This window comes from Microtus ochrogaster, chromosome 7 (genome assembly GCF_000317375.1).
Source record: "Microtus ochrogaster isolate Prairie Vole_2 chromosome 7, MicOch1.0, whole genome shotgun sequence".
Lineage (NCBI taxonomy): Eukaryota > Metazoa > Chordata > Mammalia > Rodentia > Cricetidae > Microtus > Microtus ochrogaster.
This window is the reverse complement of record NC_022014.1, coordinates 44,221,294-44,246,711: the sequence shown is the minus strand read 5'-3', so window position 1 is coordinate 44,246,711 and position 25,418 is coordinate 44,221,294. Positions and strand designations below refer to the sequence as shown.

Genomic DNA, 25,418 nt, shown 5'->3' with positions numbered 1-25,418 from the left:
GGACAGGCTCCAAAGCCACAGAGAAACCCTGTCTCGAAAAAAAAAAATAAAATAAAATAAAATGGTGCTCCTTTTTTTGAACTGTGGTTTATATGATCAGATAGTCAAATGATGATTCTTAAGACGCTGATTGGAATAATAGATTAATTTAGTTAATTATGGTTCACAATGTATAGTACATTTTAAAATGACATAGTATGTCTGCAATTTCTTGTCTGGAAAGCACAGCTAAATTGCTGCTTGATCATATTTCTGATGCATAATATAAGAGAGTAACCCTTATTTAGTAAAAACTTTTATTTAGATGGGGTTTTTTTTTTCCTTTTTTTGAGATATGATTTCATTGTGTAGTTCCAGCTGCCCTGGCACTTACTATGTAGCCCATAGAAAATTTTATGTTTTAAATGTATGTTTATTCAATTGAGATGCTACTAAGCAGCTCCTGTGGATTAGTCTTAGTGTAAGGCCAATTTTATAATGTAGATCAGCTTATAGGAAAAGTTCTTCCAAACTCACTTGATTTTAATCACTGATTCTAGAGGGGTAAAACTGCAGCAAAGAAATGTCTTCTTAAAAATAATTTAATTATTTAAAAACTCTACGGGCTTATTGAAAGTGATTTATTTTTGTGGGGCAGTGGTAGTGCATATTCCTCACACTTGGGAGGCAGAGGCAGGTGAATCTCTGTGAGTTCGAGGCCAGCCTGGTTTATAGAGTGAGTCCAGAGCAGCCAGGGTTACACAGAGAAACCCAGTATTGAAAAGCCAGAAAAGAAAAAAGAAAAAGAAAGAGACAAAAAGACAGAAAAAAGAAAGTGATTTAATAGTAAAAATGAATTGATATAAAAATAAATTTTTTATATGTGGAGACTAGATATATTTGACCTTTCCGTTCAAATATAGAGGAGAATTTTTAAAAAATATTTATTTATTTATTATGTATACAATATTCTTTCTGCGTTATGCCTGAAGGCCAGAAGAGGGCACCAGACCTCATAACAGATGGTTGTGAGCCACCATGTGGTTGCTGGGAAATGAACTCAGGACCTTTGGAAGAGCAGGCAATGCTCTTAACCTCTGAGCCATCTCTCTACCCCTATAGAGGAGAAATTTATTCCATTTAATCAAGCTACGGGCTTTAAATAATGCATGGCTTGGGGCTGGAGAGATGGCTCAGCGGTTAAGAGCACTGACTGCTCTTCCAGAGGACCTGGGTTCAATTCCCAGCACCCACATGGCGGCTCACAACTGTCTGAAAATGCAGTTCCACAAGATCTGACACCTTCACACCAATGCACATAAAATAAAGTTAGATTAATCATTTTAAAAAAAGAGTTGGAGGAGTGGCTAAGTGCCCTTGTTGCTTATTTAAGAAAAAAATAATGTATGGCTTATATTTCCACACTGTTAACTGTGAATTAAGGATAGTTGAGACCTATTTCTGGCTTTGTTTATGTTTCCACTTAACTTATCAAGTGTTTTTTTTTTTTTTTGTTTGTTTGTTTTTTTAAATTTTCTCCGTAGCTTTTGGTTCTTGTCCTGGAACTAGACCAGGCTGGCCTTGAACTCACAGAGATCCGCCTGCCTCTGCCTTCCGAGTGCTGGGATTAAAGGCGTGTGCCACCACTGCCCAGCTCAAGTGTTTTTTAATCATCCATAATATAACAAGCACTCTTGTAGACCCTGAAGAGGCAGTGGTAAGCTAACACGGTTTTTGCCTTGGTGGATTTGTAGTTAGTGAGCAATGTGACAAATAATACAACCATAGTATGCTTTAGTATATACAAGATTGTGATTAAAATATAAACATGGATTTTATCTTGGAGAATTGTGGAAGATTTCCTTGAGAATAAGACACCTTTACTTGAAGAATTATTTATATAGTTAGGGAAGGAAGTACCTAGGAAGAAGTAGTAGTATATCCTGGAGGGAAGGACACACCATCATAAAAGCATGCAAATAAGTTCAGGTGACTGGGCACATAGTAGAGGTAAAGGAAATGAGAAGAATTGAGGGTAAGAGTATGTGGGAGGGTTTGGAGGAAAGGAAGGGAAGACGAAAATGCTGTAATTGAGATATAGTCTCAAAAATTAAAAAAAAATGAAGGAGAAAAGAAAGAATTGAGCAAGAGAAGCTGGCAAAGGGCACTGTGGGCCACAGCAATAAATTCATGTTCATGTTCTATGCAGCCAGATACCAACGAGGATATACTAGTTTTGTCATTTGTTTTTTAAAGCAAGTGCCATGACAGGATTAACTATGCAAAAATTTTATTACTTGAAATGACTATGCAAAAGAAAATGAGGGATGTGGGAAAGCCATGGAACCATAGATCATGATGCATGTCTGACTCCAAGTAAAGGAGAAAAAAAATACAAAAGATTAAGTACCAATACCCCAGCCTGCAATAGGAGGAAAGGTTTGGCCAGACAAGGAGGAAGTTTTGAGTAAGATCTAGTTGTCAGAAATAGATCTGGAGTTTGTATCCTCCGTATATTGGCTGGGAGCTTGTTTTGGGTAATAGTAGAGCTGTGTACAAATTTTAGTGGATTTTAAAATCACAGTTGGAAATATTTTAGATACATTCTTGAGACTTCAACAGAAAGTTGTTCAGAATCCAACAACATCAGATCTGATTTATATGTACTAAAGAATGTCTATAATGAGAATGGGTCTAGTTAAGCAGTTGGGATTAAAATATGTCAAGAAAATCTCACCTCCTGTAGATAGATAAGTTATATGAAAATGGAAGACCTCACTACTTCCTGAAAGGGTCTTAGGGACCTCCATTTGTCCTTCAACTACATTTTAAAAGCTGAATAACTGTAGGAATAGATATATATTGAGGAAACATGAGATTTGACTACATGTAGGTATTTATGGAAAAACTAAAGACATTGAGAGAATGAAATTAAAAATAAATATGATAGTTGAGAGAGGTTTTTGAGGAAAGTGTTGTGTTGGGGCACTAACTGACTTAAAATTAACTTAAGAAGATAAGAAGGAACTTCTCAGAATACTTAAGTTACTAGCATCATAAGATTTAAATGTTACCTATTTCATTTAGGTAGGAAGCAGGCAAAGATAGATAAGAATTTGAGTAACTTTGAAGGTGGTTTGAAAATAAAAGAACAATTTCAGTCTGGAAGCTCTGTGTGTGCTCTGCATCTATGCCCGTGTAAACAGTCACATGTGAAGAAATGTGGGTGAGCCGGGCTGTGGTGGCGCACGCCTTTAATCCCAACACTCGGGAGGCAGAGGCAGGTGGATCTCTGTGGGTTCTAGGCCAGCCTGGTCTACAAGAGCTAGTTCCAGGACAGGAACCAAAAAGCTACGGAGAAACCCTGTCTCAAAAAAAAAAAAAAAAAAAAAAAAAAAGAAATGTGGGTGAGGAAGGAGTTTAAAGACGTTAAATTTTGAAATAGCTAGAGAACATTGAAGAAAGAATTGACCATTGAGAAATGGAAGGGTTGCTGCATTATAATTACAGAAATTTCTGTTGCAGAAAAAAAATATCAGCAATTTGAGAAACACAGATGCTATTTAAAGCAGAAAGCCACCTGTTCTAGGTATTCAACTCCTACATTACTTAGACCAGTGGTTCTCTACTTGTGGATCACAACTCCTGAGCGTTTGAATGACCCTTTCACCAGGGTTGCATAAGGCTATTGGAAAACACAGATATTTCCATTACAGTTCGTGATAGTAGCAAAATTACAGTTATGAAGTAGCAATAAGTTTAAGTTAGTTTTTTAAACTTTTTTTTTTTTTTTTTGGTTTTTCGAGACAGGGTTTCTCTGTAGCTTTTGGTGCCTATCCCGGAACTAGCTCTTGTAGACCAGGCTGGCCTCGAACTCCCAGAGATCCGCCTGCCTCTGCCTCCCGAGTGCTGGGATTAAAGGCGTGTGCCACCACCGCCCGGCTTTTATGCCCTTTTTTAAGTATTCAGACTGCTGTCATTTCTTTGTGGTTGTGTTTGGTACTTTTGGGAGTCTTGCCCTTATAGGCTGTACTGTGTCTCCTGTTTTCATAGTGGCTAACCATAGTTCTAAAACTATCAATTTCTTCTGTTACTTTGTAGCTTTTCACTGGGCTAGCACTTTTTGTGCTTATTTGTCAATAAAATTTCTTGATAGATTTGCTATGTTCTATTGCTAAGTACAGTAACATAGTCTTCTTAACCACATTTGCAGGAGAATATTGAAGTCTTAAAAACTGGCTTTTAAGCCGGGCGGTGGTGGCGCACGCCTTTAATCCCAGCACTTGGGAGGCAGAGGCAGGCGGATCTCTGTGAGTTCGAGACCAGCCTGGTCTACAAGAGCTAGTTCCAGGACAGCTAGGACTACTACACAGAGAAACCTTAAAAAAAAAAAAAAAAAAAAAAAAAAAAAAAACCCTGGCTTTTAAAAACAAGGGTTTTTTTTTTTGGCAAACATTAAATTATATAGATACTGTTGCCTTTTTGAGTGGTTAAAATGTTTTATGTTAGGGTTGAACACTTGAAATAGTTCTGCCTTTTGCAACAGAAGCTTATTTCTGTTGTTATAAATGGATTTATTCATAAATAGGCATGAAACTATTTTTTGACATAAACCATGACTAAAAGGTGAAGTATACTTATTTTAAATGAGGAATGTGACTTCTTGAATTGTTCTTGCTTTGGATAAAAGTTCCTGTGCTTTACTCCTTGGTCTGCTCCTGTGTTGCCTTACTTCGCCTTATTTTCCTGACTCAATGTGGCTTCTCTAACAGGTCTCTTTCATGTGTATTTTACATTTTTGCCATATAGGTCTTTCACAGTTCTGCAGCCCCAGGCGGGCATTCTCTGAGCAGGGTCCGCTCCGCCTGATCAGGAGCGCCTCTTTCTTTGCAGGTTTGCCATGTGCTGTGTGGGTAGATTAGTTGTTGTGCCCTAGTGACTAGAATCTCTAGTTAAGCTGTGGAAACAAGAGAGTGTAGAGAATGAAGTTGGGAGGTTGTGTTTAAGAAAGCATTGCTTACAAAGTATAGGAACTTACTGTTTTCCACTTGGTATGTTCCTAAAGTTTTCACAAAATGTGTAATCGACAGGATTGATGTTTTATGAAATTTCAGTTCATTTCTTTCTTCAGTATGCCATAATAATTTTAAACTTTAGACTCTTCAAGAAAAATTTAGTGTGTAGTTAGATTAGTAGTTAGACTGTCCCCTTGGAAATGTTAATGTTAAGCTATCTTGTTTCCATGGCTAAGTAGTTTTTGTATTGTAATTCACCAATTGCTGGAAATAATCCGATCTTTATAATTGTTGCAAAATTTCTGATCTACACTCTTCCCTAAGGACAACTTTTCTTGGAGCTAAGATTTAGATGAACAAGCACTGTTCTAAAACTACATAAAAGGCATGTGAGCATAATTAGTCAGATCATTACATTGTTACAAAGGGTGTGCTTTGCTTATATATGCAGGAACACAGTTCTTTTCCACTTTTTCACACATTGCATGCTCGTCTTGTATTATCATTTTCTAGTAGAAATTAGCAGTCTACAGATGTATTCATTGTTGTTTATTATTTTCAATCTCCTCTACATAGGCCTGGCTGGCCTTGAATTTGAAATCTTCCTACCTAAATCTTCTGAGTGGTAGGATTACGGGTATTGTCACCACACCCTCCTATCCCATTTCTTGTTTTAATTAGAACTTATTTTACATGTAAATGGTAAATATGAGCAATACATATTTGTCCTAGAAAATTATGTGAATATAAAGCAAGTTTTTAAAAAATATATAAGCTATCCTGCCAGCACCTTATACTTACTTTTGTTTTTTACTTCATTGTTTTTCCAGTGCAATGGCCCACATCCAGGGCCTTATATGTGATCTAGGCCAGTGTTCTATCACTAGTTTACACCCTTGGCCCTCCTGCCTGTTTTTAAACAAAATTGGTGTTGTACTATTTAAACAAATTTATCAAATGATTTATTACAGTGCTTTAAATTCTTCTTTATTATGTTTAAACATTGTTATGGATATTATCAGTAAACTAGAGTTGTCACTTAGCCTCAGTAACTAACTTTTTCATTAATAGTATGAACATCTATGTTTGGTTATGTTCTAAATGTATTAATTTTAGTCACTCCTGGATTCTATGTCTTGGATAGTTTTGCATCACATGGTAAATCTTCAGATGGATCTGAAAGCTTGTTCAACTGAATGATAGCTCCTAGTGTTGGGTTGGTGCCATGCTATTGAAAAAGGAATGCAATGAGATGAAGCATGATCTAGTTTGAGATTTAAAAGGAGCAACATCCACCTTAATAATAATATAGTTTATGACTGACCGTTTGTCTTGATTTGTAGTTCACAGCAACCCAATGGACATGCCGGGAAGAGAACCGAATGAGGACAGAGACAGTGGCATAGCACGCTCCGGTAATGTCAGGTTTACAAACTAACCCTGCTTTTCTTTCTTTTTTTTTTTTTTTTTTTTTTTTTAGGTTCTTGTTATCTGGCATTGATTTTATTTTTATCTCTGTCTATATTGTCTAATTCTGTGTCTAGTTTGTTCATATTGACATTTCACACAGGATTGTAGAAAAGGATAGGAAGAAGTCTCTTAAACTTGATATTTTAAATGTTGACTATAAAGTGTGTTTGGTGTGGTATGCCCTATCAAACATTTCCAACCTGTGACCTGGTGGCCACATGTGGTCAAGGATAGTTACTGGTGTGGCCTAATACAAAAATCATAAATTTATTTAAAACATTATTAGCTAGCTGGGTGGTGGTGGTGCATGCCTTTAATCCCAGCACTTGGGAGGCAGACACAGGGCGGATCTCTGTGAGTTCGAGGCCAGCCTGGTGTACAAAGTTAATTCCAGGACAGCCAGGGCTACACAGAGAAACCATGTCTCAAAAAAACAAAAACAAAAATAAGTAGAAAAGCCCAATCAGCTTACATCTGCTTGCTGTTAAGTAGTATAGTGATAAAACAGAAAAAAATCGTCTGTGCAATCAGTGATAGATTTGTGCTCAAAAAAAGAAAGAAAGAAAGAAAGATACCTAGCTTACCCTGGGCAAGGGGCAATTACCAGGGATGTATTATAGAGGCAGGACTTCTTGAATTGTGTCTTAAAAAATAAAGAGGAGGTAGCCAGGTAAAGGCATCTTCAGTTAAAACTGGAAGTATATGTTGGGGTTCCAAACCATTCATAAGAAGAGTCCTCATCTTAGACTTGCAATCTATTTATAAGACATTGTAAATTTGATTCCCATACTTTATGGTAGGCCTTGTCTTGTTGTGTACCTACCTTTACTTTATTGTGATTCAGTTTGAGTATAAACTGCAATCTTTACTTTATCCTGGGTTTTGATCTTTAGGAACTTTCAAAGATAAAAAGTTCAGATGCATGAGTTCTATTCTCAAAGACTGATTCAGTACAAAATATTTGAAAAACAAGATAAAAAGTTCAGCTGATTTTGATGGACAGTTGGATCTAAAAACACTATTCTGATAGGAAGTGCCTTAATCTTTATACCCTCATCATTCTTTTCTAATTGAATTGTATTTGTTGTTGAGAATATAAAGTCTGTTTCTTTTAGTACTTAACCATTGTTTCTATTTGTTCTAGGTTTTAGTCTTCTCTTGTATCAGGAATTTTGGGGTTTTTTTTTTCTGAAAAAATTAAAAATTTACATATAAGTGACTAGAGAGATGGTTCAGTGGTTAAGAGTGCATACTGCTCTTGCAAAGGACCCAAGTTTGGTTCCCAGCACCCTTGTCAGGTGGCTCACAACTTTCTGGAACTGCAGATTTGATCCTCTAGTCTTCTCTGACACCTTCTTATGCGTATACGCTGACACAGACAGACACACACATATACATAATTTAAAGTAATAAACATAGCACTTTAAAGCAAGAAAATATTAAAGTTTTCAGATAAAATTGTACTCATTTTTCATGTACAACAAGATGCCTTGAGGCATTTATATACTGTACAAATTGAGTCTACTGTTATGTGTCTGCCATCTTAGACTGCTCCAGAGAGTCTTGTGTAGTTTCTGCTGTTTTTTGACTCTTAAGACTTATTAAAAAGTGTTAGACTTGAAAATTCTGTGCAGGAGTAATCCATGAGTACTGTAAATGACCCATTTGAATGACTTAATTTTAATTGTTCTTTCTTCTTAAAACCCATCTGCAATGAGTTCTAATGACATCAGGTTTCCTTTACAAATGATGAGGGTTCATCCAAGTTAGTGAACATTTAGAGTGACTTAAGTGATAGCTTGTTACAGTAGCATTTTTTTCTGGGTTGTACAGTGCCAAAAATGATTGTCTAAAAGTCTCTTGTAAATATAGTTTAAATGAATGGCTTTTCTCCTTTGAGGCTTTACTCCAAGTACTTGTGTAAATGGAAAGTTTAGAAAAACTGCTGAAACAAAAGATTTGGTTTACTCTATTCTTCAATCTGTTAAACAGAAACTTGTCACCATGTTTAATCATTGACTAATAATTGCACGTTCTTCTAACTTAACAGCATCTTTGAGCAGCTTGCTCATCACCCCATTCCCCTCCCCAAATTCTTCACTTACCCGAAGTTGTGCTAGCAGCTACCAGAGACGCTGGCGACGTAGCCAAACAACAAGTTTGGAAAATGGGGTATTTCCTAGATGGTAAGTTGGAATTGACCAAGGTTGACTAATTCCTTAAGTATGCATTTAAGTAAGGTTTTTAGAGCTTGTGACTTGTATTTTATGTATTTTAAGATGTAACTGAAAACTTTTTAAAGGTTTATCACATTTTTTAATTGTGATAAGAAAGACAAAACTAACTTTAATCATTTTTACCATACTGTTTAGTGATACTAAGTACCAGCACATTATCACTTAACTTTTTCATCTTCCCGAACTAAAACTCTGTACCCTTTATTTGCCCTTTGTTCTACTTTTAAATTTTTGTAGTTTAAAAGTCTTAGTTTTGGGTTTGTCTGTGAGAATGCATGCCACTTTTGTATATGTACCCATGAAATCCAGAAGAGAGCACTGGGTCACCTATGGATAGAATAACTGGTAGTTTTGAACTGCCCAACATAGATGCTGGGAACTGAACTTGGGTCATTTGGAAGAACATTAAGTTATCTTAATGGCTGAGCCGTCTCTCCAGCACTACTGTTCTTTTATCTCCATAAACTTGATAGCTGTAAGTACCTTGTATAAGTGGAGTCATGCAATGCTTACCCTTTTCTGTCTGGCTTATTTTATTTAGTATGTCTTCAAAGTTCATCCATGTTGTAGCAAGAAGCATATATAAGAAATTCATATTTATTGCTAAATAACACTATAATAGTGCTAAATAATGCACTATAGATACATTTGAGGGACTGGAGGAATAGCACTGTCAGTAAAGTGCTTGCTGTGTAAGCATGAGAACTTGAGTTCAGATCTCCAGCACATTTTCCATGTAAAAATTCAGGTGCACCTGTTATCCCAGCACTGGGAAAGCAAACACAGAAGGATTTTTCAAGTTTGTTGGCCATATAATCTAGCTGAATTGATGAGATCCAGATTCAGTGAGAGTCCTCATCTCAAAAAATAAGATTCAAAATGATTAAGAAGGTACCCAATGTCAACCTCTGACGTCTAGGTATATACCTACATACATGCAAGCACTTGTGTGCCTATGCACCTGTGCACACATACATATATATGCAAAAGAAGTACATTTTCTTTATCCATTCACCTGTTCATGAATACATAGATTGTTTCTACTTTTTAGCTGCTGTGAATAGCTGCTATGAATATGGTTATATAAAAGTTTCGGTCCATGCCTTCTGTCTTTTGCGTATAAGTGGGTTTACTGAGTCATATGGTCATTCTATTTTTAATTTTTGAGGAACTGCCATATAATGACTGTATGATTAAACATTTGCAATGTAAAACAATTCTGATATCTTTGTATGCTCACCATCATGTTCTTCATGGGTTTCGTTTTGTTTTGTTTTGGTCCTGTGTAAGGAAACTCACAGCTTCTTACATATGAGGCACACATTGTACCATGGAGTTGTACTCTACCACTAAGCTACACTCTCAGTCCCACCCCTTAATAATTGCCATCCTAATGAATCTAAAATAATTTACAAGTACTTTTTGGTCATTTTTACATCATCTTTAGAGTAGTATATATTCAACTCTTTGCTCCTAGCATATTTGTTTTTGTTGTTGTTGCTGCTGCTGAGTTAGACTTCTTTGATATTAGTTCCTTACCAGGTACCTGACTTGCACATGTTTCTAACCATTGTGTGGATTGCTGTGCCATCTGTTGATGATGATGTCCTTTGATACAAATTTTTTATTTTTATAACATCAATTCTATGCTGTTGTTGCCTGTGACTTTTTCTGGTCTAGCAAAGAAACCAACACCAAATTTAGTATTTTGAGGTCCTTTGTTTTCTTCCAAGACTTCTACATGTAGTGCTTTCATTCTTGCAGCACGTATTTTGTTGTTTTAATTTCTTAGGTTCTGTTTGGGCAACTTGCTTATCCTCAAGATTTTTTTTTCCTGTGTTAAAGTACAGCTGTAGATATAGAAACTTCATGTTTCCTCATTTACTTTACTCTTATCTTAAAATTCAGACATTTTTAGCTTGTTTTTGAATTGGGATTATTTGCTTCTTTAAGAACTTCTCATAAAAGACAAGATTCCTAACCATTCCCAATTTGACTCTGATAAACTTTCTTTGAAAACAATGAAAAGATAGTTGGATTTCTTGGAGAGGTAACAATTGTTATACCATTGTAAATTTACATTTAATTTGATGAAACAGCAGAACAGCTTTTGCTCACCTACATTGAATTATCAGGGAGATAAACTATTGGTGTTTAAAACAAAAACATTTATTTTTAAGGTCTATAGAAGAAAGCTTTAATCTGTCAGATGAAAGTTGTGGCCCTAACCCAGGAATTGTGAGGAAAAAGAAGATTGCAATTGGGGTAATCTTTTCATTGTCCAAAGATGAAGATGAAAATAACAAATTCAATGAATTCTTTTTTTCACATTTTCCTCTCTTTGAAAGCCACATGAACAAATTAAAGAGTGCAATAGAACAGGTAAGTATAGTCCTTTGTACCTTATTTTTATTTTTTACTTTGCATTTTATTCTTTTTATTAAGAGTTGTGTTTATTCACTTGGCAAAATTTTGACAGCTGTTTTGAAGCTTTACAGCATATTCCAGGAACTGCAAGCAAACTCAGTGTTGTTAAAGAAATTTACTATTTTAGACAAAGGTCTAAGACAGCTTATTTATTCAGGAACTAAATCTTTAAGGGCCTACAAGACAATTATAGTAACTGAAAAAAAAGTGGGCAGTCCTGAGCTCATAAAGTAGCAGGTGAATAAATGGATATATGTTTTTGAGGTGCTGGTAAGTGCTTTGAAATAAAATAGTGCAGCATTTTTTATGTTCCTTTCTCTATTTTTCTGTGATTTTAGAGTAAATTAAAAGGTTATCAGTGTACAGAAGGTAGTTGAAGGCATGGAACTGATTTATTAGGAAGAGGGGAGAACACCTAGAGTTGAGTCATCAGATTCTTTAAATTTCTGAAAACAGAGGAAGGCATAAGGGGAATAGAAAAGGACTGGCCTGAACGCCCAGCCAGGAGAAAAGTATTTTGGGGGGAAGCCATTGGGACAGTGTTTTAGAAGGAATGAATTGTTTATGTCAAGTGCTTCCGATAGTAAAGGAAACAAATACTTAACCTTAGAAAATTGGAAAATACAGGATAAAAACCTAAAGGTAGCTTAAAAAAAATTACCAAATGAAGGTTTTTGTTTTGTTTTTAACAGAGGAAAAACAAATATGATTTTCTGTTGTGAAGTCTTCATTTGGACTTATATTAAAAGTTCTCTTTGTCAGGGTTTATATGTAAACCTTTGGAAATAAGATATAAAGGAGAAGCCAAACAATTTGATGTCTTCTCTGCCTAAGGGGATTTTTTGGCAGTTGGCAGGAAATCTTCCTAGTCCTGGCTGCTTGTATTCATATTGTATTCCAACTTGATAGAGATTATTCTTGGTTAATATTTTTAAAATTTCCAGACCACTAACAAAAATAATCATTGTAATATTCATGTGGAAAATTTATATTCCAAAATTGATCTTATTTTGACTATAAATTATTTTAGATATATTTAATAATTTTTCTCATTTTAAGTAATTTTTCTCATTTTAAGTAATTTTCCTTTTAGGACATTTGTAATTTTTCACAGATAATGTTACTTTATAGTTAAAAGTTTTGGTGAATTTTCCAGATTATTTCTTGACAAAGATTCCCCAAAGATGTGTTAACTGATCATTAGGTATTACTGAAGTTCTTAATCCCTGCCACAGTATTTGGAAAGAATATGAGGAGGAGGAGTGAATAGTCTGAGTTTAGTTACGAAGAACCCAGAATACTTGACTAGGGAGTTTTGACATTCTTTTTAAGGCTCTTTTGAGGGTCTGCTTTAGACACATTAATTGGGTAATATATTTAAAAGGGATTTAAAAGGGGGCAAACAAGCTGGGAGGTGTTGGTGCACGTCTTTAATCCCAGCACTTGGGAGGCAGAGGCAGATGAGTTCTAGGACATCTAGGGCTACACAGAGAAACCCTGTGTCAAAGGGGGAGGGGACAAGGAAACCATTTAGAATGTACCTCAAGAATTCAGTAGTTAACTAAGAATTTTCTGCCTCTAGGGAAGACACAAGTTTGTTTACATTAAATCAATTAAAAACAAGTAGGTAATTTTGCTGCACAAATGAGTAAATGCTTTTAAAATTTTTCAAGTTATATATATGTTGGCTGCTCTCTTTTTGTGTAGCTTTTTATCATCAAAGTTGGTAAATTTGCAGTTCTTGTACCTGAAGCATTTTGAGTGACTTTGAAATATTTTATAATGGTTGTAATTTGAGGTTAGGCCTTTCAGTTTGTTTTGGTTTGGTTGAGATGGGTCTCACTCTGTAGCTCAGGCTGGTTTGGTGCTCAGTCCTGACTTTTCTCTCAGGTTCAGGGTTGCAGTATGCATTGCCTACTTAGAAAAGAATTTTACACTGTGTATAAAATTTAGACAGTGTAAGAGCTCATTAAAGATTACTTTAAATGTTTTCATGTTTTAATGACCTTTCTACAACCTGGAGTATTAGTTATAGAGTGATGAAACTGAATGGTTACATTTATGTAAGTGAATGTGACTTAATACGAAAATTATAAAATAAGTAATAGAGTTTAAAATCATTTCTTCTAGAACCAGCTTGCAAAATACTTCTATTATTTATTGATTTTTGTTTCTAAGCACCATGGTAATTATTTTGAAGTCTATACTAGTTTTTGAGATCTATGATGTAGTTTTAAAACGTTGTTAGCAAGATTTAGCAACACTAAATTCTGCTAAAGGAACATTCATGCTGTCAGTTGCAAGTTTCTTTTTTCTTTTTAAGATAGGATTCCTTGGCTGTTTTGGAACTTGTTTTATAGACTAGAATGGCCTCAAACTTGTAGAGACTTGTCTGCCTCTGCTTCCTGAGTTCTGAGTTAAAGGCGTGTGCTACTATTGTCCTGCAAGTTTCTTTTTATCATTAATTAATTGATTGATTAATTTTACATGTTGACCACAGTTTCCCCTCCCTCCTATCCTCCAGTTCCCTTCCCCTTTCACCCTTCTACACCTTCCCCTCCCCCACCATCACTCCTCCTCCATCTCCATTCAGAAGGTGTAAAGTCTCCCTTGGGAGTCAATAGAGCATGGCATATGAAGTAGAGGCAGAACCAAGCTCCTCCCCTTCTCCCCTTGCATCAATGCTGGGCAAGGCATCCCACCATAGGGAAGTTGCAAGTTTCTTTTTTTTTTTTTTTTTTTTTTTTGGTTTTTCGAGACAGGGTTTCTCTGTGGTTTTTTTTTTTTTTTTTTTTTTTTTTTGGTTTTTCGAGACAGGGTTTCTCTGTGGTTTTGAGCCTGTCCTGGAACTAGCTCTTGTAGACCAGGCTGGTCTTGAACTCACAGAGATCCGCCTGCCTCTGCCTCCCAAGTGCTGGGATTAAAGGCGTGCGCCACCACCGCCTGGCAGTTGCAAGTTTCTTAACACTAAATAAAGCAGTGAGTTTTACTTTTCACCTATGAGGCTTGATCTCTGTCTTCAGCTTAGAATAATGGAATCTTAAATATATGAAGTTTTGTTTAATCAATTTGTAGTTACATGAAGAATACAGAATTAAATTCTCATTGAAAAAGTTAACCTTTTCTCTTTAAACCTCTACTATCTGAAACTAATTCACTATCTTTCTACCAAGATGAAAACTTTTTAGTTTACACTGCATGAGCTATTAAAAAAACAAGTGACTGGACAGGGTGGCTCAAGTGAACTCTGTGAGTTCAAGGTCACCTGGTCTATTACACAGAGAAACTCTGTCAGAGAGAGAGAGAGAGAGGAGAGACAGACAGAGAGAGAGAGAGAGAGAGAGAGAGAGAGAGAGAGAGAGAGAGAGAGAAAGAGGAGAGACAGAGAGAGACAGACAGACAGACAGACAGACAGGAGAGACAGAGAGAGAGAATAGGAAAGAAAACAAGTACCTGACCAAGGTTGTAGTAGTTCAGTTATAGAGCCTGCCTAGCTGTCCAGGGGATGCATTTGTTCCTCAGTGCTGATTGGGATGGAAACACAGAGGGGAATAAGCAAATACTGTGTTCTGACTTGAGAGATCCTTTAGTTGAATGGTATTTCAGGTTTTTCATAAGGTATTAAGAATGTTTCTTGTGACATACTATGATCTGTTAGTGAGTTCCTGTGTGGTTTGTTTAGAGAAAAAGTAGCTGGTTGTGGTAATGCATGCCTGTAATCCTAGCAGTGGGGAGACTGGGACAGGAGGATTACCAAAAGTTTGAGGCCACTCTGGGGTACATAGTTCAGGGTAGCCTAGGTTACAGAGTGAGACTGTGTCTCAAAAAACCAAAGTTTTTGTTGATATAGCTGGAGAAACTGTAAACATTAAGTTCTTTGTGTGTTGATGTTTTGCAGTTTGTTACCACAGAGACATTTTAACAGTTGAAATTTTTAAATTTTGCTGGGCAGTGGTGGTGCACGCCTTTAATCCCAGCACTCGGGAGGCAGAGGCAGGTGGATCCCTGTAAATTCGAGGCCAGCCTGGTCTACAAGAGCTAGTTCCAGGACAGGAACCAAAAAGCTACAGAGAAACCCTGTCTCGAAAATAAAAAAAAAATTAAAAAAATTAAAAAAAAAGAAATTTTTAAATTTTGTAACAATCATTAATGACCAAACTAACAGTAAGTAGAGAAAGCCTCTGTAGATAAGGTGTATTAAGGTTCTATTTTTCCTCCAATGTTGTGACTATAATTAGTGTAAGGATTAATTGTGTAATGATTGTTTTCAAGGCTATGAAAATGAGCCGGAGATCAGCTGATGCCAGCCAGAGAAGTTTGGCATACAATCGCATAGTTGATGCCCTAACTGAATTCAGGTACTTTACTCCTCACTTTGCTACAATACAGAGCTGTTTTGTAGTATACGTAAGGTAATTTATTTACATAAAAAGATAGTTTAACTTGTTTAAATAAGACTTAGTTTTTTAAATTTCTTTTTTTTGTTGTCATTGTGTTTTGTTTTTTTCTTTGTTTTTCAGAAAGGGTCTTAGACTGTGTTGCCAAGGCTAACTTGGCACTTGTGATCCTCTTGCCTTAATCTCCAGAATTCTGGAAATGCAACTCTTTAAATTTCTTTTGTCTCATGACTATATGAGAGTGTCATCAGTAAGGCAGTTATGTTATTAAATTATGTTTGGGAGTTGTTGGGGTATACTTTTAATATTAATACCATTTGAGAAACAAATATGAGAAGAACTTCTTGTTTGAGCAGATGTATGGTTTATTTTCTCAGGATAGGTATAGGGGTAGCTTTTTCAAGTGAAACCTTTCTAGCCTTGTTAAGACATGCATATTTTTAGGCATAGTAAAGTAACTATAAAAATGAGTTCATCAGGACTGGAGAGATGGCTTAGCCGTTAAGAGCACTGGCTGCTCTTCCAGAGAACCTGGGTTCAATTCCTAGCACCCACATGTCAGCTTACAACTGTCTGTAACTAGTTCCAGGGGATCTGATACCTTCATACCAATGCACATGAAATAAATTTAAATACATTTTTAAAAAAGGAGTTCATCATAACTAAATTTTAACATGTGTATCTGGGAGCATCTTAAGATGTGTGACTGTGAAGAGACATCATGACCACGGCCACTCTTATAAAGTAAAACATTTAATTGGCAGCTTACAGTTTCAGAGGTTTAGTCTGAGAGCATGGCTGTATACATGCAGACATGTTGTGGCAACAGGAAGTGAACTGAGATGCTGGGTATAGCTTGAGCATATATAAGACCTTAAGACCCACCTTCACAGTGACATACTTCCTTCAACAAGACCACATCTACTCCAAGAAAGCCACACCTCCTAATAGTGCCACTTCCTTTTGGGGGCCATTTTCTTACAAACCACCACAGGGGTCTTGAGAGATGATGGATGACTCATCAGTTAAGCACACATACTGCTCTTTCAGGAGGACCCATGTTTGGTTCTCAGCACACACATGGTAGCTCACAACCATCTTTACCTCCAGTTCCAAGGAATATGATGCCCTCTTTTGGCCTCAGCAGATACCAGGCACACATGTGGTACAAGTGCATCCAGTCAGCAAGCACTCATTCATATGAAATGTAAATTAAAACTTTATTTTTATTACTAATTTGTTATATTAATTTTTATAGAATTCTTAATCTATAAAATTCTTGTTACAAAAGTTTTATTTTTACCTTATTTAAAATACCTTTAACTTCTCATTGTTGTTTGGGGATTTTTGAGACAGAATGGTCTGGGACTTACTTCCTAGGCCAGGCTGACCCCATACTAAGCTAAAGCAGTATTCTTGCCTCTGCCTGGCAAGGGCCAAAATTCCATATATGTGTTACCATGCCCAACAAAATGTCTTTAGTTCTTAATCATTTTTACGTTCTCTGCAGTGATGATTTTTTTATGTTCTCCCAAGAACTTTCCAAAGTGGCGTGTTTGCTATTTTGTGTATTGTGCATTGTCTTCATATTTGTTAGCACATTGTGTTAATATTGGTTAACTAGCTAGTAAAGTTTGTGTGTGGGCTAGTGAGATAACTCAGCAGGTAAAAACTCTGCTGTTTAAGCCTAATGACCTGAGTTTGAGCACTTGAACCTACATGAAAAGACCAGATGTGGCACACATCTGTCATCCCAGTACCTCTACTGCAAGATAGAAGCTAGAGAAAGGGTGATTGACTGGAAGATAATGAACCAGCTAGCTTGAATTATGCAATATAGTAAAAACAAGAGAGACCCTGTGTCACCAGGGTGGAAAGCCAGAACTGACTCTCAGAAGTTGTCTTCTGACCTCCATACATCTCTGTCTCTTCCTTCTCCCTCTTTCTCTTTCTTTTTCAATAATGATAAAGTTTTTGCTAAATGAAAAGCTGTATGGGCAAAAGAATTATTTTCCCTTTTAGATTCTCAGTGCTAAAGAAATTTACTGAGAAAGGTAATAGAATTTTTGGAGAGTTTAAAGAACTTTTTAGGGTAGTGCTCCTGAATACAGTTTGTGCCCAAAGTCACTTGAGTCTATTTAATGCAACCCAATTCAGTTCCTCAGTGTTGGAACTCATGTTCCAATTGTGTTATTGCATAGACATTGCTTATGTGTGCATTTCTGTCAAGACTGGAAGATGTGCTTGAGAATGCTCGTGTAGAGGGTGGAAGGGAGGACATGGTGGTTCTGTTTTCAGATTTACTTGTTTCTAAAGCTTCTAAAACTCAGTTTTTACAGAGCTGGTTAGTATAGTGAATATACATACAGATTTGGTTGCTTACATAAAAGGAAAAGAACTGACAAATATGCTTTGAAGGCTTTATGATAGAGTATGTCACAGGACAGCTAGGAGCACACTATAGTGATTGTGCAGTAGTCTTTCCTGATGTTGATCTAAGGAAAAACTGCAGAAAGTAGAGAGACATAAAATAAAACCATATGTGTTTGCTGTTCTCATCCTCTTGAAGCTTACTAGCTGCTAGCCCGGTAACCCATAGTAATGTGTTTAGGTAGATGGTTAGCAGTTTTCTTTTGTATGTGCTAATAATTTGCAGTTGATTAAGTAGAATGTATAATTTAGAACTGTAGGGTATATAAAGGGGCTCTAGAGAGTACCTAGAACTCTCCTTTGCTCTTACAGATGGAAGAAACTGATGACCAAAGTAGGAAAATAATGTGCTATAAGGGCAGTATTAGTGGGGGAAGTGCCAGCACCAGGGTCTGAGCCAGCATATTTCACCTTTACCTACAAAATATACTTCCCATGCTAATAGCTGATGGCAAATAAGGAAAAGCGAGGCTCATTGACATTTTTTTTCTTTCCTCAGAAGCTCTAATAATCTAGGTGTGAATAGTCAGCTGGCAGTAAGCCTTTAAGATTATGTTATTTGGAGAACCATAAATTTTACAATGTGTCTTCTTCTTTTTAGAACTACAATTTGTAATCTTTACACAATGCCAAGAATTGGAGAACCTGTCTGGCTTACAATGATGTCAGGGACTCCTGAAAAAAACCAGCTTTGCCATCGTTTCATGAAGGAATTCACTTTTCTAATGGAAAATGCCTCCAAAAATCAGTATGGCTTGCTTTATTTATTTAGTTACATATGTTATTTTGCTATTACTATATATCTACTTTGAAAGCAAATTTAATTATGAAATTGGGATAACTCTTTGTGTTTATAATTATTTCTTAAAAAAATGTTTATGTGTTTTACCTGTTTGTATGTTTTTGTGAGGGTGTTGGATCCTGGAGTTACATACTGTTGTGAGCTGCCATGTGGGTGCTGGGAATTAAACCAGGTTCTCCGGAAGAGCAGCCAGTAGTGCTCCTAGCTGCTAAGCAATCTCTCCAACCTTTACAAGTATTTCTTATTAATAGTCAAACTATTTTAAGATGATTCAGTGATGGGATATAGAAGAGCATCACAACACTGTATGAACATATGTAATAAAAATTGTCTTTATGCTTAGTTAAAATTCCTAACATGTTACAGCATCCCCTGAGGATTCTAAACTTTTTTTGTGTATGTGAATTGTATTCATTCATGATAGTTTTGTTTCATAAAAGTTTTTTAAATGTAAGGAAATATTCAAGCTACAGAGAAATCCTGTCTTAAAAAAAACTCAAAAAAAATGTAAGGAAATATTCAGATTCCAGTGTTAGAATTTTATTTCCTTCAGAGTGACAAGGAAACTTCCCTCAAGCACTGATGGAAAGTAGAGAGCAGCAGTATGCAGTGAGCAGCAGGCTCGCTGAGTCAGAGTGCTCGAAGACTTGCTGTTGGATGTTCAGTAGGCTATTTTATCCGAGTTTTCTTCTTACTATTCATCAAGCCTTTAGGCTCCACATGGTGATTCAGATGTTTTAATCCTCTTTAATGATAAAGGTTACTTACTATTTTTTCCTACTCAGTAAATTACTGATCTGGAAATTTGAAAATTAGGGACCTGTTCATTAATTCCTTAGTGAACTAGACAGATTAAATACTGAAAAGGAGTCATAGTTTAAGTAAAAGGCCTTTATTTGTTTTGTAATTGTAATCTGAAAATTTTCCTTGTTAATGTTTTAGTATTAAATGTTAAATTGCTCTTCAAGGAAACAGTTATGAGCTCCCCGACACCAATCCTAGTGGATATACTTGTTTTTCTTCTTCCCTCTTTTTTATAAATGACATTCAGTCACTTTAGAATACGCACCCTCATTGTTATACAAAGCATTTTATTTATTTAAAATTTCATGAGTGTGGACTGGAATATAATAGGATACATTTTGTTTTCAGATTCTTGCCAGCTCTCATTACTGCAGTTTTGACCAATCATCTCGCTTGGGTTCCAACAGTCATGCCAAATGGACAGCCACCTATAAAAATATTTTTAGAAAAACATTCCTCTCAGAGCGTGGGCATGTTGGCAAAAACTCATCCATATAACCCTCTTTGGGCACAACTTGGTATGTAGTCTGAACATTGTCTATTGTGTATAAACTTAAGACTTACTTTTAAGCAAAAACTAACTAAATATAGTGTTTTCTTTTATCAATTTTATTCTAAAGAGTCTCTCTGATACTTCCCCTTTCATGTCTGCTAAACTATCCTATTGTCTTATACCTGCACCCATTCCTTACAGGTGAAGAACTGTGGGTAGAGTGAAAGGTGCACACTAATTGCTCTTTAGCTATTATTAACTATAAGTATATGAAGTCAATTCAAATTCTGTTGCTACTTTTTGAGTGCATAGTTGCATTTAAGGCTCTGTGAAAAGAACATAAAGGAATGTAAAGATAGATGAATAGTTTTCTCATAGTCTCAAGAGGTTAACAGTCAAATACCATAAGCAGCATGTATTTTCACAGTAATGGTAATACAATTAATAAATATAAGTGAAAGTTGAGTGGTAGTTTAGGAAGGGGAGTTTGATCTTTGCACAGTTGAGAAACATTGTTCTGGAAGAGATAAAGACTGAGTACAGTGTATAATTAGGGACTCTGAACATCAAAGTATTGTTGTAATAGGAGCGGTGGGCCGCGTCCCCGGCACCCGACCACCCGCAAGGCTAGCCTTACCTGAAATAATTACACGGAAACTGTATTCTTTTAAACACTGCCTGGCCCATTAGTTCCAGTTTCTTATTGGCTAGCTCTTACATATCGATCTAACCCATTTCTAATAATCTGTGTAGCTCCACGAGCTGGCTTACCAGGAAATATCTTAACCTGCGTCTGTCTGGAGTGGGAGAATCATGGTGACTGCCTGACTCAGCTTCTTTCTCCCAGCATTCTGTTCTGTTTTCTCCGCCTACCAAAGGGTTGGCCTATCAAATGGGCCTAGGTAGTTTCTTTATTAATAAAAAATCACTCCCACATCAAAGTATAAAACTATTGTTACTGGAGCTTAAGTGAGGGCTTTTAGAGAACAACCATACAAAGGGTAACGTTAAGAAGATGAAGCTAGGAGACTCAGGAGGGAGCTGCCATGACAGACTCAAAGGCCAAAGCAGTTCCAGTTCTTAGGATATTTAGTGAAAATTTGGAGGATTATTTTGGAATGGTGATTTTGTGATATTTGAGCTAGTTTATTAGTCAGAAGAGAACATTTACTATAGTCCTGTCTGCAGCATAGATTTCCTTACGTATGCCTGGTTTTTTTTATAACATTAAAGTAGAGGTTTTTAAGTGTATATATTAAAAACTTGTAAAAGGGATTGATATTGATGATTTATATTCATTTTTGAGTTCTTGTTTTGCTTTTGGGTTTGAAGTTTGATTTGAGCCATAGTACAAATACAATGATATGACTCCTCCTGCTTCAAGCCACCACTGTCTCTCTCCTTTCATGCCTGCAGCAACATTATGCTTTCTCCTGTCTGCATTTGATTATGGCTTCCTTTATAGTAGTCTTCAGCCAATAAAGCTCCTTTGTGTGGCAGCTGATGTAGAGAATATTCTTAATAAGTTTGACTTTGAGAACTAATTCTTCGAGGCTTTAAAACCACAGAAGCTGTTTAAGAGCACAGCTAGAAAAGTCCCTCTTTTCACCTTTCTCCAGGTTAAAATCATTCATTTTACCCTGCTTTCTTGAATAGTCAGTTATCTTTTAAAGAGGCTAAAAGTAAAATCTGAACTTGTATGAGAAGGCTTATCATAACTGAAAGTCTGCATGTTTATTAAGTGGTCTTTTTATTGCAGGAGATTTATATGGCGCTATTGGGTCTCCTGTACGTTTAGCAAGAACTGTAGTCGTTGGCAAACGACAAGACCTGGTCCAGAGGCTGCTTTATTTTCTTACTTATTTCATAAGATGCTCTGAACTTCAAGAAACTCATCTTTTAGAAAATGGAGAAGATGAAGCCATTGTTATGCCAGGCACAGTGATTACTACCACTTTAGAAAAAGGGGAAATAGAGGAGTCAGAGTATGTGCTGATCACAATGCACAGAAACAAAAGCAGCTTGCTCTTTAAGGAGTCAGAAGAGACAAGAACTCCTAGCTGTAACTGTAAATATTGCAGTCATCCACTCCTTGGGCAAAATACAGAGAATGTGTCACAACCAGAGAGAGAAGATATTCAAGACAACTCTAAGGAATTGCTGGGAATTACAGATGAATGCCGAAAGAGTTCTCCTGACTGCCAAGAAGAAAATGTTGATATTAAACAGTACAGAGATAAATTAAGAACTTGCCTTGACAACAAGTTAGAAACAGTTGTTTGTACAGGATCTGCTCCAGCAGACAAATGTGTGTTGCCAGAGACAGGCTTGGAGCCAACAGAAGAATCCTGGCAGAATAAGGAATTGCTGGATTCAGATAATCATACAGGCACAGTGATGAGATCCACAGGGATAGTTGTGGAAAAGAAACCTCCAGATAAGACTGTGCCTAGTGCATTTTCCTGTGAGGTAACTCAGACAAAGGTTACTTTCTTGATTGGAGATTCTATGTCACCTGATTCAGATACTGAACTTCGGAGTCAGGCTGTGGTGGATCAGATTAATAGACATCACAGCAAACCACTGAAGGAAGACAGAGGGGTGACTGATAAGCATCAACAGAGTAAAATAACTAAGGACCAATCTGGAGAGTCTGGCACACCAAACATGGTTTCTGGAGAATCCTGTGAGCTTCCTTGTTGGAATCATTCAGACCCAGAAAGCATGAGCTTGTTTGATGAATATTTTAATGATGATTCAATTGAAACTAGGACTATTGATGATGTTCCTGTTAAAACAAGTACAGATAGTAAAGAGTATTGCTGTATGTTAGAGTTCCCAAAAAGACTATATACAAAAAATAACAAACAAAAAAGTGAATTTTGTAAATGTATAGAAACAGTTCACCAAGATTCATGTAATACCTGCTTTCCTCAGCAGGACCAAAGAGACACCCTCTCTATTCTTGTCCCCCATGGGGATAAAGAGAGTTCAGAGAAAAAAAATGCTGTAGGAACTGAGTGGGACATTCCAAGAAATGAAAGTTCAGATAGTGCCCTTGGAGATAGTGAGAGTGAAGACACAGGTCCTGATATAAGGAGACAAGTTGGCAGTTACTGTGGAGGGGAGCAGGAAGACTGGGCAGAAGAGGATGAAATACCTTTTCCTGGGTAAGTAGAAAGTTTCCATCTGAAACAACCCCTATTGAAGCATGTGTTTTCTTTTTGTTTAGCCAGTCTCTAGAGATTGACAGTAACTAACTTTAAAAATAGGTTAGGACTCCAAGATGGTTATGCAGTAAAAAACATCTGCCATATGGTCCTGATGATCCCATGAACTGGAGTGAGTTTGATCCCAGAACCCAAGAGTGGAAAGAGAGAACGGATTCCCAAGGGTTTTCACTGACTTCATGCACCTACATCCAAAATAATGATTATTAAAATAATTTTTAACATCATTATACTGGTCAAATTCTTTTACTAATAGGAAGAATTAAAAACTATTCCTCACTTCCCCTAGTGAAGACATCAGAGAAACATAAAAAATACAAGTGAGATGTAGGAAATTGGTCTCTGCTTAGCTTGCCAACCATTTTGGAATGAATTATGCATGTATCTATCCCACAGTGGACCTATGACAAGCCTGGCATTTAGGGAGAATACTTGAGAACAAAGAGGGAATATGTATTTGAGATCAGGTATGCAAGGAGACTAACCCTGCTTTGGAATGTTACAGACCAAGATATTTAGCTGCTTTGTTTTACACAGTGATTTTCATAATCTGATTGTGATAGAAATGTGTTACAAATATTTATAAAGGATAGCCTCCTAAAGTCTGTTATGAAAGACTCTTGTTGTTCTTTAGACCTCCTCCATAAGAGAACAGTATTTTGTGGTCTGCTTTAGTGTTTAGGTTAGTTTTTATATAAGGCTGATTTTACTCTGTATATAGTTCATAGAAAGCAAGGGTACTGGAAAGACAGACTTGTCAAGTTCATAACCTTCTCCACCCCATAATCTGCCACTGATAAAAAATGTTTGTTACTTAACTAGGTTTCCCTCCTTGATCATCTTTCTTTCAGGTCAAAATTAATTGAAGTGAGTGCTGTTCAGCCCAACATTGCCAACTTTGGGAGATCCTTGCTCGGAGGCTACTGCTCATCTTACGTTCCTGATTTTGTTCTTCAAGGAATTGGAAGTGATGAGAAGCTCCGTCAGTGCCTGTATTCAGATTTATCTCATGCTGTGCAGGTGAGTTACCTTCACAGCTTCTGAATATATTTAAAGCAAACTCTTTTTCTCTATTACAATCCAGAATTCCTTGTATTTTAGTGACATAGTCACTGTTCTCTGAATCTATCACCTCATATATAGCATCTGTGACACTGAATTTATCACTGTGAAGAAGACAAGAATTGAATTCTAGGGATCTACCAAATGGAAATTTGAAATATAGAAAATCTTTTACTCATAGCATCAGAAATTGAGAGATCCAAAAAAGTAGTTCTCTTCTATTATTGTTGTTGTTTGGTTCTGCTTTTTGTCTTTCAAGAAAGGGTTTCTCTGCATAGCCCTGGCTGTCCTGGGATTCACTCTTTAGACTAGGCTGGCCTCAAACTCAGAGATCCACCTGCCTCTGCCTCCTGAGCTCTGGAATTAAAGGTGTGTTTCTTAATTTCCTTGTCAGATTATTGCTTATATATAGAAATGCAATTGATTTTCTGTGTTTACCTTTTATTCTGTAGCTTTCCTGAGCTTTTACTAGTTGTGTTATTCATATAGAATCCTTAGAGTTCTTACCCATGATTCATGTCATCAGTGGACACTGTTACATTTTCTATTCCAATCTTGAATATATTAGGTAACATCTGTCCAGTGTTGCATGGAAAGAAAAGGTGACAGAGGATAGTATTATCTTGCTCCTTATCTTAAAAACCACTGAGTCTTTCACTATTAGGATAGTATTGATAGAGTTCTTGTAGATTCATACTTAGGAGGAAACCATGGAGTCTTTCACTATGAAGTAGATTATCTTGTAGACAGATACTCTTTTCATCTGTGGAAACTCCTTCTATTCTAAATCATTGGCTTTTTATTGTGGTAGTGATGGTATTTGTTTTCTTGTTTTTGTGTGTTGGTAGTGTGAAGGTTTGTTTTTTGGGTTTTGAAGCAGTCTTGTTGTATAGCACAAACTATCCTAAAATGTTCAATCCTTAGTCTTGAGTTTCAAAATAACAGGTATGTGTCAGCATGTCTTGCTCTCTCCAGCCTTTTTATTTATTTATTTATTTTTTTGGTTTTTCGAGACAGGGTTTCTCTGTGGCTTTGGAGCCTGTCCTGGAACTAGCTCTGTAGACCAGGCTGG

General features: G+C 36.4%; 1 protein-coding gene across 2 annotated transcripts in view; it reads left to right on the top strand.

Moving 5' to 3' along the window:
- The window catches only part of Fnip1 (folliculin interacting protein 1), an 83,844-nt gene that overhangs the window by 46,156 nt on the left and 12,270 nt on the right, over nt 1–25,418 (top strand). Inside the window, exons 7-15 of one of the 2 annotated variants that reach the window (XM_005350067.2) lie at nt 4,789–4,872; nt 6,338–6,409; nt 8,515–8,650; nt 10,882–11,083; nt 15,401–15,486; nt 18,557–18,703; nt 19,910–20,079; nt 21,814–23,224; nt 24,136–24,304. In XM_005350067.2, the coding sequence (XP_005350124.1) occupies nt 4,789–4,872; nt 6,338–6,409; nt 8,515–8,650; nt 10,882–11,083; nt 15,401–15,486; nt 18,557–18,703; nt 19,910–20,079; nt 21,814–23,224; nt 24,136–24,304 (2,477 nt within the window). The remainder of the gene's footprint in view (nt 1–4,788; nt 4,873–6,337; nt 6,410–8,514; nt 8,651–10,881; nt 11,084–15,400; nt 15,487–18,556; nt 18,704–19,909; nt 20,080–21,813; nt 23,225–24,135; nt 24,305–25,418) is intronic. The other variant, XM_005350068.2, reaches the window with a different exon arrangement.